This window comes from Emydura macquarii, unplaced genomic scaffold (assembly GCF_026122565.2).
Source record: "Emydura macquarii macquarii isolate MOO-44397 ecotype Brisbane River unplaced genomic scaffold, CSIRO-AGI_Emac_v2 contig_1477, whole genome shotgun sequence".
NCBI lineage: Eukaryota > Metazoa > Chordata > Testudines > Chelidae > Emydura > Emydura macquarii.
Genome location: NW_027131614.1, coordinates 5,771,121 through 5,785,524, shown reverse-complemented (window position 1 = coordinate 5,785,524; position 14,404 = coordinate 5,771,121). Strand labels below are relative to the sequence as shown.

The window sequence follows — 14,404 nt, the reverse complement described above, 5'->3', positions numbered from 1 at the left end:
GATTTCTTCAATCTTTAAGCATCTAAGGAGTTACAAGATTTTGCACCACTGAGAGAAAAGAGTTAGAAGTAAACAATAACATCTGTAAAACATTTTTCAACCATCAATGTTTTTCTTAAAGTTTGAAGGCCTTAGAATGCTTATAGAAGAAATTATTTTCAATAAGAATTTTGTAGGAGTTTAATTGAGGTTTTCGTCTATGAAGATGGAGGGGGTGGGCAGAAAGCCTGCTTTTATGACTTAGTTTTATAACTTTCATAACAGTTATTATTAGTAATGATTATTTTAGTAACCAAGGATGGGGCCCCACTGTACCAGGCACAGTACAAACCATACTAGTAGACAGTCCCTGCTCCAAGGAGCTTACAAGCTAAATAAACACATTCCTCTTTGTTTATGAAAAGAACATACTTGTATTCTGTTAAAGTAAGGACTCTTTCTAAAACAATTTTGAGCTTTTTTTCTCTCCCCCAAAAGGCAAGATCATCTTGATACCAGTTATTGTATACAAGAGTTGTATCTTGTTTTCAATAAGACTCCTTCAGGTTTTGTTTGCCTCTTGGTGCAAATGGTCCTCAGATTTACAACATGCCATTTACAATATATTTACGACTTGAAGCTAAAGACTTTTAATAAATATTTTATACAAATCACAATAACCAATGCGTACAAACACTTGAAAAATATAGCATAAAAGAAAATAGAGAATTAAAGCAAGATATATATTTAAAATGCTGCATTGTAGGATCTGTGTAAATGCAACTGGGTGTAATAAACATGGTTTTATGGTCAAGGAAGTTTAAAGTTTGAAAATGTCGACATGTTTTGGCTGCACAATTTGAGATGCCTAGGATCTGATTTTTTTTCAGAGCTCTTAGCGCTCTGTAGCACTTACATTCAAAGCATAGCTCCCATTGACCTCTGTTGCTGCTGTGAGCACTAAACAGTTCTGCAGATTAGGCCCCATGTCTCAAATCAGGCATTCGAAAATGAGGAACATACAATTAGTGAGCACCTGTGATAAGTTTGGTTTTAGGACTTGCCTAGCACCACACAGGAGCTCTGTGGCATTGGCAGGGATAGAGTTTAATTCCGTGGGGTAGCATTTAACTTTCTTCACCTCCTTTCTCTTCCTGCGATCTCCTGCCTCATTCATTACACACCTTTTGATTTGTTTGGAAGAGATGAAACAGAGGTCCTATAGACAACAGCTTCCTTCACTACAGAACCATGACTCATCCCCAGTGCAGGGCCATCCTGTGCACTGAATGAGGCAAGGGTCATGTGGAAAAACAAGTATGTATATTCAAAGACTGCATCATAATGCACAACAAGGGGGTGCAAATTAAGATTGCACAGGCATTCTTCATTCTAGCATTTCCTAACTTCTGAATGCTTTACAATTGACTTCACAATCTTAATTATGTTATTCTAAGTTATTTTTTTGTGTATTGTCCTATGTTTGTAAAAAGGCAAACTGAAAAAAAACAAATTCTATCAGGTGGCTTCACATAGACACATGGTTCATCAGTAGGGTTGGAATCTTTAGATGCATTGCATAGGCATCTGCCACTTAAGCTAATGGAATAACAGATAACAATAGTAGGTTGTCATCCTCTGTGAAGTAGCAACTAGAGAACAGTGGGACACTGTCAGTGAGCAGTATGCGTGTTTGCTGATATCAGAGGTATGGTGAGATTTTGGGTTCCATTCCAGACTTTGGAGGGTAATATACTCTAGTGGACACACTCTTCTGCCTGTTCCATCCGCAGGGTTGAGCCCTTCTGCTCTGTCTCTTCCAACTTGTTCTTGCCCCCCTCCTGGTCCCTATCCTAGAATCCCCTCTCAGGCTTCTAATCTGAGTGCTGATCTTCTTACCCAGCTAGTCTTAGCTCTAGGCCAGAGGTCTTCAATCTGTGGGGTGCACCCCCAAGGGGGGGGCATGGAGGAAAGTTGAGGTATGGGGGAGCAGCTGAGTCTAGGCTTGCCCTCCTCTCTCACTGGCCATAGTGCCCAGCCTTGGGCCCTCCTCCCTCCACCTCAGGTTGTGGCACCTGCCCTTGGCCCCCACCTCAGCCCGCGGCCTCGGTACCTGTCCAGGCAGAGCCTCAGTCCCCAGCCTCAACCACAGGTCCCTGACCTTGGCCCAGCCCCAGCCCTGGCCTGACCATGGCTCCATGCCCAGCTGCAGCTGGGGGGGAGCGGAGGGCACAGTCAGCGGTAAGAGGGTGTGGGGGGTCAAACATTTGAGGGTCACTGCTCTAGACTTCCTGTCCAAGTACGGTCCCTGCCATTCCCAGTCTCTGCCCAGCCAGTCCCAATGCCCTCTCACCTTGTCTGCTTGTCCCTAGTATCCTTACCCAATGAGTCCAAGTTGCCATCTTTTGACTCCTTGTCTGATCTGTCTCTCCCCTCCACCTAGCTCCCAGCCCCATCTTCCCTCCTACCTCCACAGGCTCTCTGTCAGTTTTTCTCTCCCATCCATTCCAGTCTCACTGTCACACACCAAGATGTAGAGCGTGAGATGTAGTGGTCAGAGCAGAATCAGAGGGCAGAACTGGAGGCGTGGTCAACACACAAGCCAGTGATTGGATCCAGGAGTTAGGAATCAGGAGTTCAGCTGTAGGCAGGGACTAGGGCTGGAGTGGAGCAAAGACTGGACAGGAAGTAGGCCTGGCACAGCTGTGGATGTGGAATGCATTGAGCAGCCACTGTGCTGCTGCTGCTGCTCCTACAGTGTTTAAATGATGAAATGTTGGCTCTTCTGACCCATCGGGGAACACAGTCACTTAATGAGAGTTTATTGGGCCTTGTGAGTTCATTGGGTTTCTAAGCAACCGAGCAGCTAAATTCATAGAATCATAGAATATTAGGCTTGGAAGGGACCTCAGGAAGTCATCTATTCTAGTCCAACCCCCTGCTCAAGGCAGGACCAACCCCAACTAAATCACCCCAGCCAGGGCTTTGTTAAGCCGGGCCTTAAAAACCTCTTAAGGAAGGAGATTCCACCACCTCCCTAGGTAACTCATTCCAGTGCTTCACCACCCTCCCAGTGAAAATGTTTTTCCTAATCTCCAGTCTAGACCTCCCCCATTGCAATTTGAGACCATTGTTCCTTGTTTTGTCATCTGCCACCACTGAGAATAGCCTCGCTCTGTCCTCCTGGAACCTTTCTTCAGGTAGTTGAAGGCTGCTGTCAAATCCCCACTCACTCTTCTTTAGACTAAATAAGCCTAGTTCCCTCAGTCAAAGAGTAGGTCTACACAGCAATTGAAGCCTGGGTGTGAACCCTGGCTCAAGCCAAATCCCTCTTGTGTCCACACTGCAATTGTATTAACCTTGGGCTCAGATCCAGCATCTCAGGACCCTGCAGGGCTGGAAGGTCTGAGCCCATGTTAAGCTGGACCTAGCGTTTGAGCCCTATTGGTTTCCTTTGTACACTCAGCCCTGACTTGACTTGGGACTCAGGAGTCCTCTGGCTGTGTCCCACAGTTCCTAGCAGCAGAGCTGCAGGCAGCCAGGACAACTGGCTGGAAGTGCTATTACTGCCTGGCTGAGCCATTTCACCCTTCCTGCTCTTTCCATAGCAGCATCTCTTGCTTCTCCTAGTTGCTGTGTGGAGCTTGCCCTGCACATGAAGCAAAGTTGCCAAGTGGCTCCTGAGCACTGGGATGTTGGGGGTCATCCCTCCCTGGGCAGGGCTGAGCCAGGAACTCTGCCATTCCCCCTCCCTGCAGGGTAGCACTTGGTCCCTATTCCTTTCTCTGGTCCTTGCTCCAGTGCTTCCCCTGCCCTCCCTGGGGCTGGATGTGCAGGGGTGCTTGGGCTGCATGCATTGTCAGGGCAGTGAGTGGGAGCTAGCCTCAAAACTTCCCTGCAGCCTCCTGGGGTGCAAGGGCGGGGCAGGGATAAGGGATCCCTGGGGTGTGCTGGAGGACACTATCCTGAGCCCTGGGAATGCACTTCACTGTTCTGCAGCCAGTCTGGGGTGTGTGTCTTTTATTTTATGTCAAACTTAAAAACACAAAAATAAATAAATAAAAATACCTTCATTAAACATTCCATTTTAAAATGAAACTTTACAATTCTTAATTTTTAATAGTTTGACAGCCCTGGAGACTGATGTCCTAATTATCCTCAGAACAGGTGCACATGGGCATTTTCCTGCCAGTGTGACTCAGTCTAGAACCAGAGTCCAGTTCTCAGATTAGATGGTCATTCAGTATAAAGCCTTCTCAAAACTGCGGTCATTCTACTGAGACAGCCACCAGAGGAGCTAATTATGTAGTTTATGTACTCATGGACTCCTTGTGGGCACCTGAGTCCCATCAATAGCACCGCCACAGTTAGGAAACAGGGTGGGCAATAGTGTTTTCCAATAGTGCATCACATTCCTAAGACTAGAGTGTTGACATGAGGTGTGGGGCATGCTAGGCACTCTGTAATATGGTTACTTTGAATTGGGTATGTGCACTGCAGCATGAATGCTAGAACTGTAGGCTTGAGCACCGGTCAGAAAATTCTTAACCTAGGGTTAAAATGCAATGCAGATGCTCAAGTCCAGGTTTCCCTGACATGGGTCTGCTGACTTGAGTCCCACTAACCCTAGGTTTACATTGCTATGTAGATATAGCCAAAGGGATGGGCAGCCAGGAAGCATGGAGGAAGAAGCTGTCTGATTTGAATGCAGAGGGGTCAAGAACCAGCTGGAGAAGAAATTGCCTGGTCTACTGGGATAAATTCAGTTGGAGTATACTCCATCATTCTGTAGAGGTGGCACATGTGCAGTTCAGTCAGCACATAGGAACTGAGAGGAAATGGAGCATGCTCAATGGAGGACCCAATTTTCAGAGACTTTTAGATACTAAAATTCAAGTCTACTGAATATATGCAAATGAATTTTTTTCAAATGCTTATTGCAAAATTTGCATGGATTTTCACAGCATTGACAAAAGACATTCATGATATACAGGCTGCACTCGGCCTAATTGCAAGTCTCTGCTTCAAAGCATAGGGTGCTAGAACTTTTGAAAGTAAAGGTTACCAGGATTTTTTTCACTGGTAAAGCAATGTGTTTTTCCTTAGCCTTGTTCTCAGAAGCAGCAGAACTATTTTGGCTGAAATTTAAAAAAATCAGTCTGAGGCAAACATCTGTCATGGAAAACTAGTCAAAGTTGTATGCAGCTGAAACAAGGTCTTAGTCTGGAAAATGTTGGGCATCCATGATACTAGGTGGTGCTACCAACCCTGCCTATAGTACTTTTATGTCAAATTGTTTTACTTACTGCTAGTTTAATACCTTACATCACTACTGATGAAAGGTTTTTTTTTGTTTACTGTTGTGGATTTGATAGCACTTATTGCCAGCCAGTTTTCCCTCTTGTTTGTGTGGCCTTTTCACATAGCAACAGGAGAGATGAAAACATTTTTTAAAATAGGAACGTGATTGTACAACTACAAAAATCGGAAGTGGCCTGCAGACTGGTGTGTGTTTATTTTTAAGTGATTAGATTACAAATTGATGGTATGGCTTTTACCTTTACTGAGTAGAGAGTAGGAATAGTAGCTTGTTTGAATAGTAGTGTCTTTGAATAGTAGTTTGTTTAAAGAGGAGAGGGAGGCACAAGAAGTTGAGATGAGTGGGAGAAAGCACAGTTGTAAAGTGGCTAATCTGTCTACTTCAGAACTTCTGGAAATTTCCTTATTGGTTTAAAAAATTGCTTTTGTTTTTGTGTGATTTTTAGCAGAAGAAATTGTTCTTGGCAAATATTGTTAGTTGGGTGTGTAGACACAGTGGAATGTTAGGCATGTTAGAAAGAAATTCAGTATTACTGATTCTGCAGCTACGAGTGCTAATTGGTGTTCATTATGTAGAGCTATGTTATTTTGCCATGCGCTTGTAACACATGCTTCTAGATTAACTGAGCATGTCCAACCTAGTCTGTTGTTTATAATGGTGAACTTGAGCATCAATTTATGGTGAATAGTTGGTTACTGAAAAGTATTTATTCTGCTATTGGTAAATGTGGAGAGGAACTGGATGGCTCAGGGAATTGGTAAGGGAAGACAAAATATGATTTCAGAGTCACTGGTTCGTTTTTGTTCCTGCTGACTTATGAAAGAAAAAATGCTTCCCTCAATCCTTTTTTCCAGTGAACAGCCACCCTCACATTTGGCACGCTTGATGGCAGCTTCAGCAAAAAGGGCTGAGGAGTACACTGGAATGTGGAGTCAACTACTTTCTCACGATTCCCTTGGGTCAAGGTTGAAGTATATTGGCAGGCAATATGGGGAAGTCTGAACTGTGGCTAAACATACAACTTCAATATTTTGTGCTGTCAATTAGACTAATTCACTAAATTTAAAAAAAATCAAAGGAAAATGAGACTTGTATTTTCCATATTATTGAGTGTCAGATTCTGGGGAATGGAGAGAAACCTATATAAAAAGAACTTAGCTGTCTAGCTCAATGTGAAAAATGATGAAGGCTGATCCAACCATCTAGACGGCATATGAATAAGTTGTGCACATGCTTAAGTGTTTGCAGGATCAGGCCCCTAGAAAATTGACTAAAATTGTTTGTGACTGATGTGAAGACAATTTTCATCTGGTTTGCAACAGTATTTTTGATCAAAATCAAGCATCCTAGTTACTGTTGTTGCTGTTTGTGTTACTTGGTGGGAGTACTATGCTACTGCATGGGATTTTTGTGCTTATATTTGCTGTTATTCAGCTGAAATGCAATTGTATATTTTTTAAATAATGGAAAAGGAAGTTTGATTAAGACTTATGTCATTAAATATATCTCAAGGTTACTTTCAAAATTAGTTTTACAATAGGAAACGTGGGCCGTATTATGTTGTGATAAAGGACCTGCTCATGCATGGCGCCCAAAAACGTTGTTCCTTTCCAAAAGGTAGCAAAAATTAGTGAGCTGAAAATGTGAGATATTAGAATCATAGATATGTAGGACTGAAAGGGATCTCAATAGGTCATCTAGTACAGTCCCTGGCACTGAAGCAGGACTAGATATTATCCTAGACCATCCGTGACAGGTGTTTGGCTAACCTGTTCTTAAAAACCTCCAATGATGCAGGTTCCACAACCTCCCTAGTAATTTGTTCCAGTGTTTAATAACACTTAAAATTAGGAAGGTTTTCCTGATGTCCAACCTAAATCTCCCTTGCTGCAATTTAAGCCGATTACTTCTTTTACTACCCTCAGTGGTTAAGGAGGAAAATTTATCACCTTCCTCTTCATACATATTGGAAGACTTACCATGTTTCCCCTTCTCCAGTCCCCCCTTTAGTTTTCTCTTCTTCAAACTAAACAAACCCAGTTTTTTTCAATCTTTCCTCATAGATCATGTTGTCTAGACTGCAGGTTCTCAACTTTTTTCATTCGGAGGGCCCTCCCCAACATGGTATAAAAACTACACGGCCTGGTGGGGAGCGCTCTGGGCTTCAGCGGAGAGGGGTGTGCTCAGGAGCCATGTGGGGGGAGGGCAGGGTGGGTGTCTTGAGGCTTCAGGAGGGTTCAGGGGTTTGGAATAGTGAGGCTCCGGGCTCCCGGCTCCAGCCCTATGGGATGGCTTCTGCTGAGGCTCCGGGCTCTAGCCCTGTGGGGCATCAAGTTTTAGCTTCCACCCCACAGGGTGACAGTGCTTGGGGCTCCAAGTGGCCCTGTTTGGCACTCCCCCTTAAATGGCTTGCGGCCTCCCAGCGGGCTACAGACCCCTGATTGAGAACTGCTGGTCTAAACCTTTAATCATTTTTGTTGCTCTCCTATGGACTTTCCCCAATTTGTCCACATTTTTCCCAAAGTGTGGTGCCCAGAACTGGAACACTACTCCATTGAGGCCTTATCAGCACTGAATAGAGTGAAAGAATTACTTTTCCTGGCTTGCTTACAACACTCCTGCTAATACAACCCAGAATGACATTTGCATTTTCTTTTTTTTTTTTTTGGGGGGGGGGAGGCGCAACAGTGTTATGGTGTTGACTCATATTTAGTTTGTGATCCACTATAACCCCCAGATCTTTTTCTGCGGTACTCCTTAGGCAGTCATTTCCCATTTTGTATTTGTGGAATTGATTATTCCTTCCAAAATATAGTACTTTGCATTTGCCCATATTGAATTTCATCCTGTTTATTTCAGACCATTTCTCCAGTTTGTCCAGATCATTTTGAATTCTAATCCTGCCCTCCAAAGCACATGCAATCCCTCCCAGCTTGGTATTTTCCATAGACTTCAATTGTTTGATTTGCTCCATTATATTTGAGGGTACTGAAGTTAAGTTGACTGATCTATAATTCCCCTTTTTATAGACAGGTACTATATGTACCTTTTTCAGTCATTGGGTATCTCTACTATCCTCCACACAGTCTCAAATATAATCGCTAATGGCTCAGAGTTCTCTTCAGCCAGTTCTTTAAGTATACTAGGGTCTATTTCTCCAGGTCTTGCTTTATACATATAACTTCTGTAAGTAATTCTTAACTTGTTCTTTTAATATTTTAGCCTCAATCCTACCCCTTAACATTGATGTTCCCTATGTTGGTCATCCAATCACTATTAATTTTTTTTTTTTTTTTTAAAGAAAACAAACAAAGTCATTTAACACTTTGGCCTTTGTTGCGTTTTCTGTTACTGTCTTTCCCTCCTCCTTGAGTAATGGGCCCATCCTGTCCTTGGTCTTTCTTTTGCTTCTAATGTATTCGTAAAATGTTTTCTTGTTACCCTTTGTCTCTAACTAGTTTGTTTATTTATTTATTTATTTTACCTTAGCCTTTAATTTTGTCCCTATATGCTTGTGGGTTTTTTTTTTTAATATTCATTCTTGGTAATTTGACCTAGTTTCTATTTTCTGTATGACTTTGAGTTTCAGGTCATTGGAGATCTCCTGATATGAAATCAGATGGATATGTTTTACCTACCAAATAGTCTTGATATAATAATTAACTGTCGCTAAAGCATCATGTGCCCCAAACTGGTAGAATAGTGTGACTAAATTTTGCCTTTTTTCCAGTGGTCTCCCTGTATCTGATGTTCTTACCAGTGGCATTGACTTTACACTATTTTATTCTCTTACTTAGAACTTTCTAAATTACTTAAAACATAATTGTTGCGTTCTGCTTGTGCTTCCATTGAAGTCTTTGGCACATTTGCCATTGGCTTTCATATTTTCCCCTATTGATACAATGGATAAAGTGATACTCTAAATGCAGACTCCAAACGCCCTCTTTATAAAAAGCAATGAAGCAAATTAGTGTTCTGACTTTTATGTTTGTAGTTTGCTGTCTTTATCAGCTTTTAAATTTTCAAAAAGAGAAATAAATTAAAAAATGTTTGTCTTGTAGTTAGTGTTCTCAGATGGAGATGTTTTTGTATAATGAAAATATTGCTAAATATATAAGGTCAGCAAGGTCAGGAAATACTTAGTGGAAGATGAGATATTTTACATAGCTTAAGTGTTGGTCAAAGATTGAAAAATGCAGTTTACTTATAATAAATATCCATGTTTTATTTTCTTTTTGTTAGAAAATGATATTATAATGCCAGCTGGAGATCTCTTACCATGCAAGATTTGTGGAAGGACATTCTTTTCAGCAGCACTGGTGAGTAGAATGAGCATCTTCTCTATTTGCTTTTGTAGTGGGTATATCAGTCTGAGAGCACTGTATTGATACCTCAGATGGTTAGTGCAACAAAGCATATGGGTCTAAATTTTCAAAAATTACTAATGATGTTGAGTTCCTTTTTTTTTTTTTTAGGTGCCCAACTAGAAACAGCTTAAAAGGACCTGATTTTCAGAGTTGCAGTGCCCAGCACTTTGTGAAAATCAAGCCTCTTAAAATGTACTCATAATCACTACTCACTTCTGAAAATGTAAGCACAGATATCATCCTGTACCCAGCTAATGAAGGGGGAACTTTGTCAACTGTCCCCAATCTGCCTCACCTTCCAGTGTCAGCATATCCTCTTAACTACTTTATTCTTAATTTTATTATGGAGAACTTAATATCAGGCAATCCCTCTCATTTAGAAATGTCAAGAAGTAGCTGCTTAATGTAATATTTGAATACATATTCATGTGTAATTTTTAGAAAACATGAAGATTTCAGTGATACCTGACTTAATTTTCCTCCTCAAAACGCTTTTTTCTTTACTCATAGTGCTCCTGTGAACCTGAATACTATGCATAAAATTTTGAAAATGTCTGAGGTCCACATGCAAACTTGCTGTACTCTTTATATTTGATTGTGCACATCAGGTATTTTCTTGTCAAAGGGTAGGTAGATGTCTATTCATTTGCAGAGACAATCATCCAACTTGTGTGTGAAGTGGCAGTAATTATGTGCATGGGCCTTGTGCCTTTTTTCCTCAACACTTGGTATGATTGTGTGTTTTAAAGAGAAGGCTGGGAATTTAACAAGAAGTGGCGGGCATAAAAATGTTTAAGTGAGAACATTCCAATTGTCTTCAGTAGCCTTCTTTTTCTGCTTATTTTTCATTTGGTGATTGAAATAGCTGATTAGGAAATACTTAATGCTGTTGTGTAGCCATATATAAATATTGCATACAGCACATTTCTTTCCTCCTCTTCTCATAGAAAAAGCATGCACCCATTTGCCAAAAAGCTGCTACCAAGAAAAGGAAGGCATTTGATTCCAGCAGACAGAGAGCAGAAGGAACTGATATTTCCACAGTAAAACCTTTAAAGCCACGGGTAGGTAGATAACTTCTGAATATTATCATTTTTGACAAAATACCATACATGGGCATGTATTATGTCGTTAGTGCTAACTCACAAAAATTCAAGATTAGGTAGAAACAGACCCAGGTTTTCAGTGGAATAAAGTAGTAACATGTAACATTTAATAAGACATTGCCTACTAAAATCATATTGGAATTGAAATGTAGGAAGAAAAAGGTTCTAATCAGAATGACATGATTCTCACCAGTGCAAATGTTTTCAAGATTAGTATACTATTCAAAGTGCCACAGCTGTCCCATTTCCCTGCTGGATGAAATGAGTGGACTCAACCACTGGGTCCCATATGACTAAGTTAATGGGGTCTGGGCAGATTCTGGTGTCTGTTCTAGGTCTGGGTCGGTGAGACACACTCTGAAGCTCAGACCCCTTGTCTGAATGCTTCATTAAAATGTGGGCACTCTGCCCAAGACACTGGAACCAGTGCCTCAGAGTTCCACATAGCTGTGGGAATAAACTTTTCAGGGACAACATAACAGGAAAGCAAGTAACACAGGCTTAGCCAAGGAATTTCTTAACCACAATCTCTTTTCTCTTAAAAAGCACTAGAAATATACAGATCTTTGCAAAATAAGAAGTCCTGAGGTGTACCCCTGCTCTGATCTCTCCTTTCTAGGAGATCTCTCAGTGTTTGAGGTTAGGCAGCATCCATTCTGCCTTAAGTCTCTCTACTTTTGCCATCTTCCCTGTCTGAGCAGCTGAAGATCTACCAGCCATGCTGATGCCCTTACACAGAAAATCCATTGTTCCGTGGAGTTGGGCCAGCAATTGAGAAACAATCAAAATTGCTCACCCTAGATTGTTCTGTGATGGTCTCTCAGTGATGACAATCCTTCAGCAAGACAACAAACACCTTTCCTGGGCAGCATTCATCATAATAACTTGTCTTGGGCAAAGTTATACATGTGTTTAGAACATAGCACATAATAGAAGTTAGAATATATAATGGAGATCACTGGTTCTGGATTAGGGATCAGAGAAAAAAGTGTCAGAGTGTAACGGGCTTGGCAACGGCCTCTTGCGAGTGCCCCCACTTCTGGTCGATATGTGCCTGCAATTACCTTGTTTTGGAATGGGGCAGCACCTACCTCTTATGGGTGTCCCCTTTCTCGTCAGGTGTGAACCTGCTTTTCTTCCAGTTCTTACAACGGGGTGGCACCCGCCTCTTGCATGTGCACCTCCTGGCCGAGGTTGTTCGGCAGGTCTTCAGCGACTCAGCCCTCCAGCTGAGTCTCACACACTGTCCCCCCTTCTGGGGTATATAGTCTCTAGTTCTTTTCATGGCTCTCATATGGGGCCACAGCACTAAGACTTCCTTCTTGGAGGCGCTGCCTTCTTCAAAATCTTGGTACCCTCAGTTGGTCTGTTCTTTTGGCAGCCCTCCCTGAGATCAGTCTGCAACCAGACCAGCAGTGCCCATGATGGTACCCTCTCCTGGGCTGGATAGGTTCTGGGCTCAGTCCCCTGGCCTAGCCTACCCACACTGACCTGCCCATGTTACTTTTCCAGCCAGGCACCTGGTTCTCCTCCTTTGAGCACCAGACAGCAACTGACTGCTCTGCCTCTGCTGCTTCTTTTTACCTGGCCCTTCTGGCCCCCCTGATTGGTTGCTTCAGCAGCCCCTCTGATTGGCTACTCCTCTGCAGCCAATCTAGGCTGCTTGGAGGACTTCTCTTCTGCTCTGTCCTGGGGTGGGGGGAGGCAGGGCTGTGAGACCTTCAGCAGGGGACTCTGGACCTAGTCTACCTCATCACACAGAGATCAAGTTTTCAGGAAATACCAATCATGTTGCTGATAAAAGTATTTTGTATTTCTTACACACAAACTTTTGACATTTTGCTGAGATTGAATTTCCAAGCCTCTTTTATTTGGGGTGGCGGGACAGGAGGGTCTGCTAAAGTGTCGGTCATACTCTTCTTTGCAAACACTGAGAGCTGTTTGTCTTTCCTGAAATAGAACTTAACGTTAGGATCAGTCAGGATTTAAATGTAATGGTACTAAATATTGCAGAATAAAATCAGAAATGTATTTATTATAAAATGAAAGAACCTAAAACCTGTAAAGGGTTTTTTTTTCTGCTTGCTTCTTAGCCAGAACCCCCCAAAAAGCAGTCCAACTGGAGACGAAAGCATGAGGAGTTTATAGCAACTATACGAGCAGCCAAAGGACTAGATCAAGTTCTCAAGGATGGTGGAAAACTTCCTCCACCTCCTCCACCTTCATATGATCCAGGTATGTGAAATGGCAAAGTTCTTTAGATGCTTGTAAAGAATTTTGATAGGTTGTATGTGTTGAATTGATAAGGAATGTACTGGAATAAGATGCTCATGAATGCTTTCAGAGAACTGTTGTCTGATAACAGTTAAGCAGGTGTGGGATGAGTTGTGGCTACTGATTCTGACTGGTGGAGATTTGTTTACATCCTATTATTTTGGTTATCCCATCTTTCGTGACTTATTTTCACTTTTAATAAATGTATGTCAGATTGTTCAATAGCACTATCTGACAGTTGGCATAGGAGTAAAAGAGGTATGTAACTTTTATGAGATTTCTCAAGTTTTTGTTTCCTTTCTTTGGGAAAGGCCATCTTTCTCTAAGAAGCAGACCCCCTACAAAGTATGAGAATCATGCTAAGAAGGACAATACGTAGATTTTCTGATAGCTGCCTATAGTCAAGTGAAGACTTAACATTTATCTGATAAGATATGTGTTTTGTCCCAAAATTTGGACTGTCATGTTATACTCTTCTGGACTACTGTGCCAAATTTAAAGTAAAGAGATTTTTAATTAACGTTATGCATAATGTACATCTTGTTTGAAATTGAGATCATGCAGAATATCACTGGTATAGACCTGTCGTAGTGTTTCTTCCTGTTGAATGCCCATTTTGACTGACTGTGTCTACAGATGTATTTTGTTACGGTCCCTTCAACAAGCCAGTACACAATAACCTGATGGGGATGAAAAAGCATCTTTATTTGAGCCATGTATTTGTATCTGCATCAAATCCAAAGTGTTTTGCTGCATATATTTATGTCTGTTTGTTTTGATTAAGTTACTTGTGGAAAACACACAATCAACCACTGCAGTGCCTCAGGACAATGAGAACTGTATTTCCTCATAGCCAGGTTGTCTGGTACTTAAAAACTTCAAAAAACAAACCCACCAACCACAGTTTGGAAAGGATAGAAACACGGATGCTTAAAGACATAAGCTAACCTCTAAGGGCAAGCCTGCACAAGAAACTTAAGTCAACCTATGTTAGGTTGACCTACAGTGAATGCAGTAATTACTGTGGTGGTTCATGTCCACACTGCTCTTCTTCTGTTGGTGCTGTGCATCCTCACCAGGAGCATTTCAACTGACTTAAAAGAAGCAGTGTGAGGGGCTGAGAGCCTGAGTTCTCAGCTCTGCACACAGCTCCCCACGGGGTGGACTGCCCCAAGGCTCTCGGCTCCCCGCTTCTCGCTGGGAGTATGGCAGCCCTGAATGGGTTGCTGAGAGCCCGGGGGTGCAGCCAGGCTCCCATCAGGGAACGGGGAGCTTGGAGGCTGGGCAGCAGCCCAGCTCAGAGTGGGGAGTCAAAAGCTGGGACCCCCAAAAGGCAGCCCAGCCTGAAGTCGGGAGCT

General features: G+C 42.2%; 1 protein-coding gene across 3 annotated transcripts in view; it reads left to right on the top strand.

The window, feature by feature from the left end:
- Positions 1 to 14,404, top strand: part of ZC2HC1A (zinc finger C2HC-type containing 1A) — a 51,770-nt gene that overhangs the window by 18,529 nt on the left and 18,837 nt on the right. For 2 of the 3 annotated variants that reach the window (XM_067553582.1, XM_067553580.1), the window contains exons 1-3: positions 9,425 to 9,618; positions 10,614 to 10,730; positions 12,866 to 13,007. In XM_067553582.1, the coding sequence (XP_067409683.1) occupies positions 9,493 to 9,618; positions 10,614 to 10,730; positions 12,866 to 13,007 (385 nt within the window). In that variant the 5' untranslated portion in view covers positions 9,425 to 9,492. Of the gene's footprint in view, positions 1 to 9,424; positions 9,619 to 10,613; positions 10,731 to 12,865; positions 13,008 to 14,404 lie in introns of those variants that run through there. The other variant, XM_067553581.1, reaches the window with a different exon arrangement.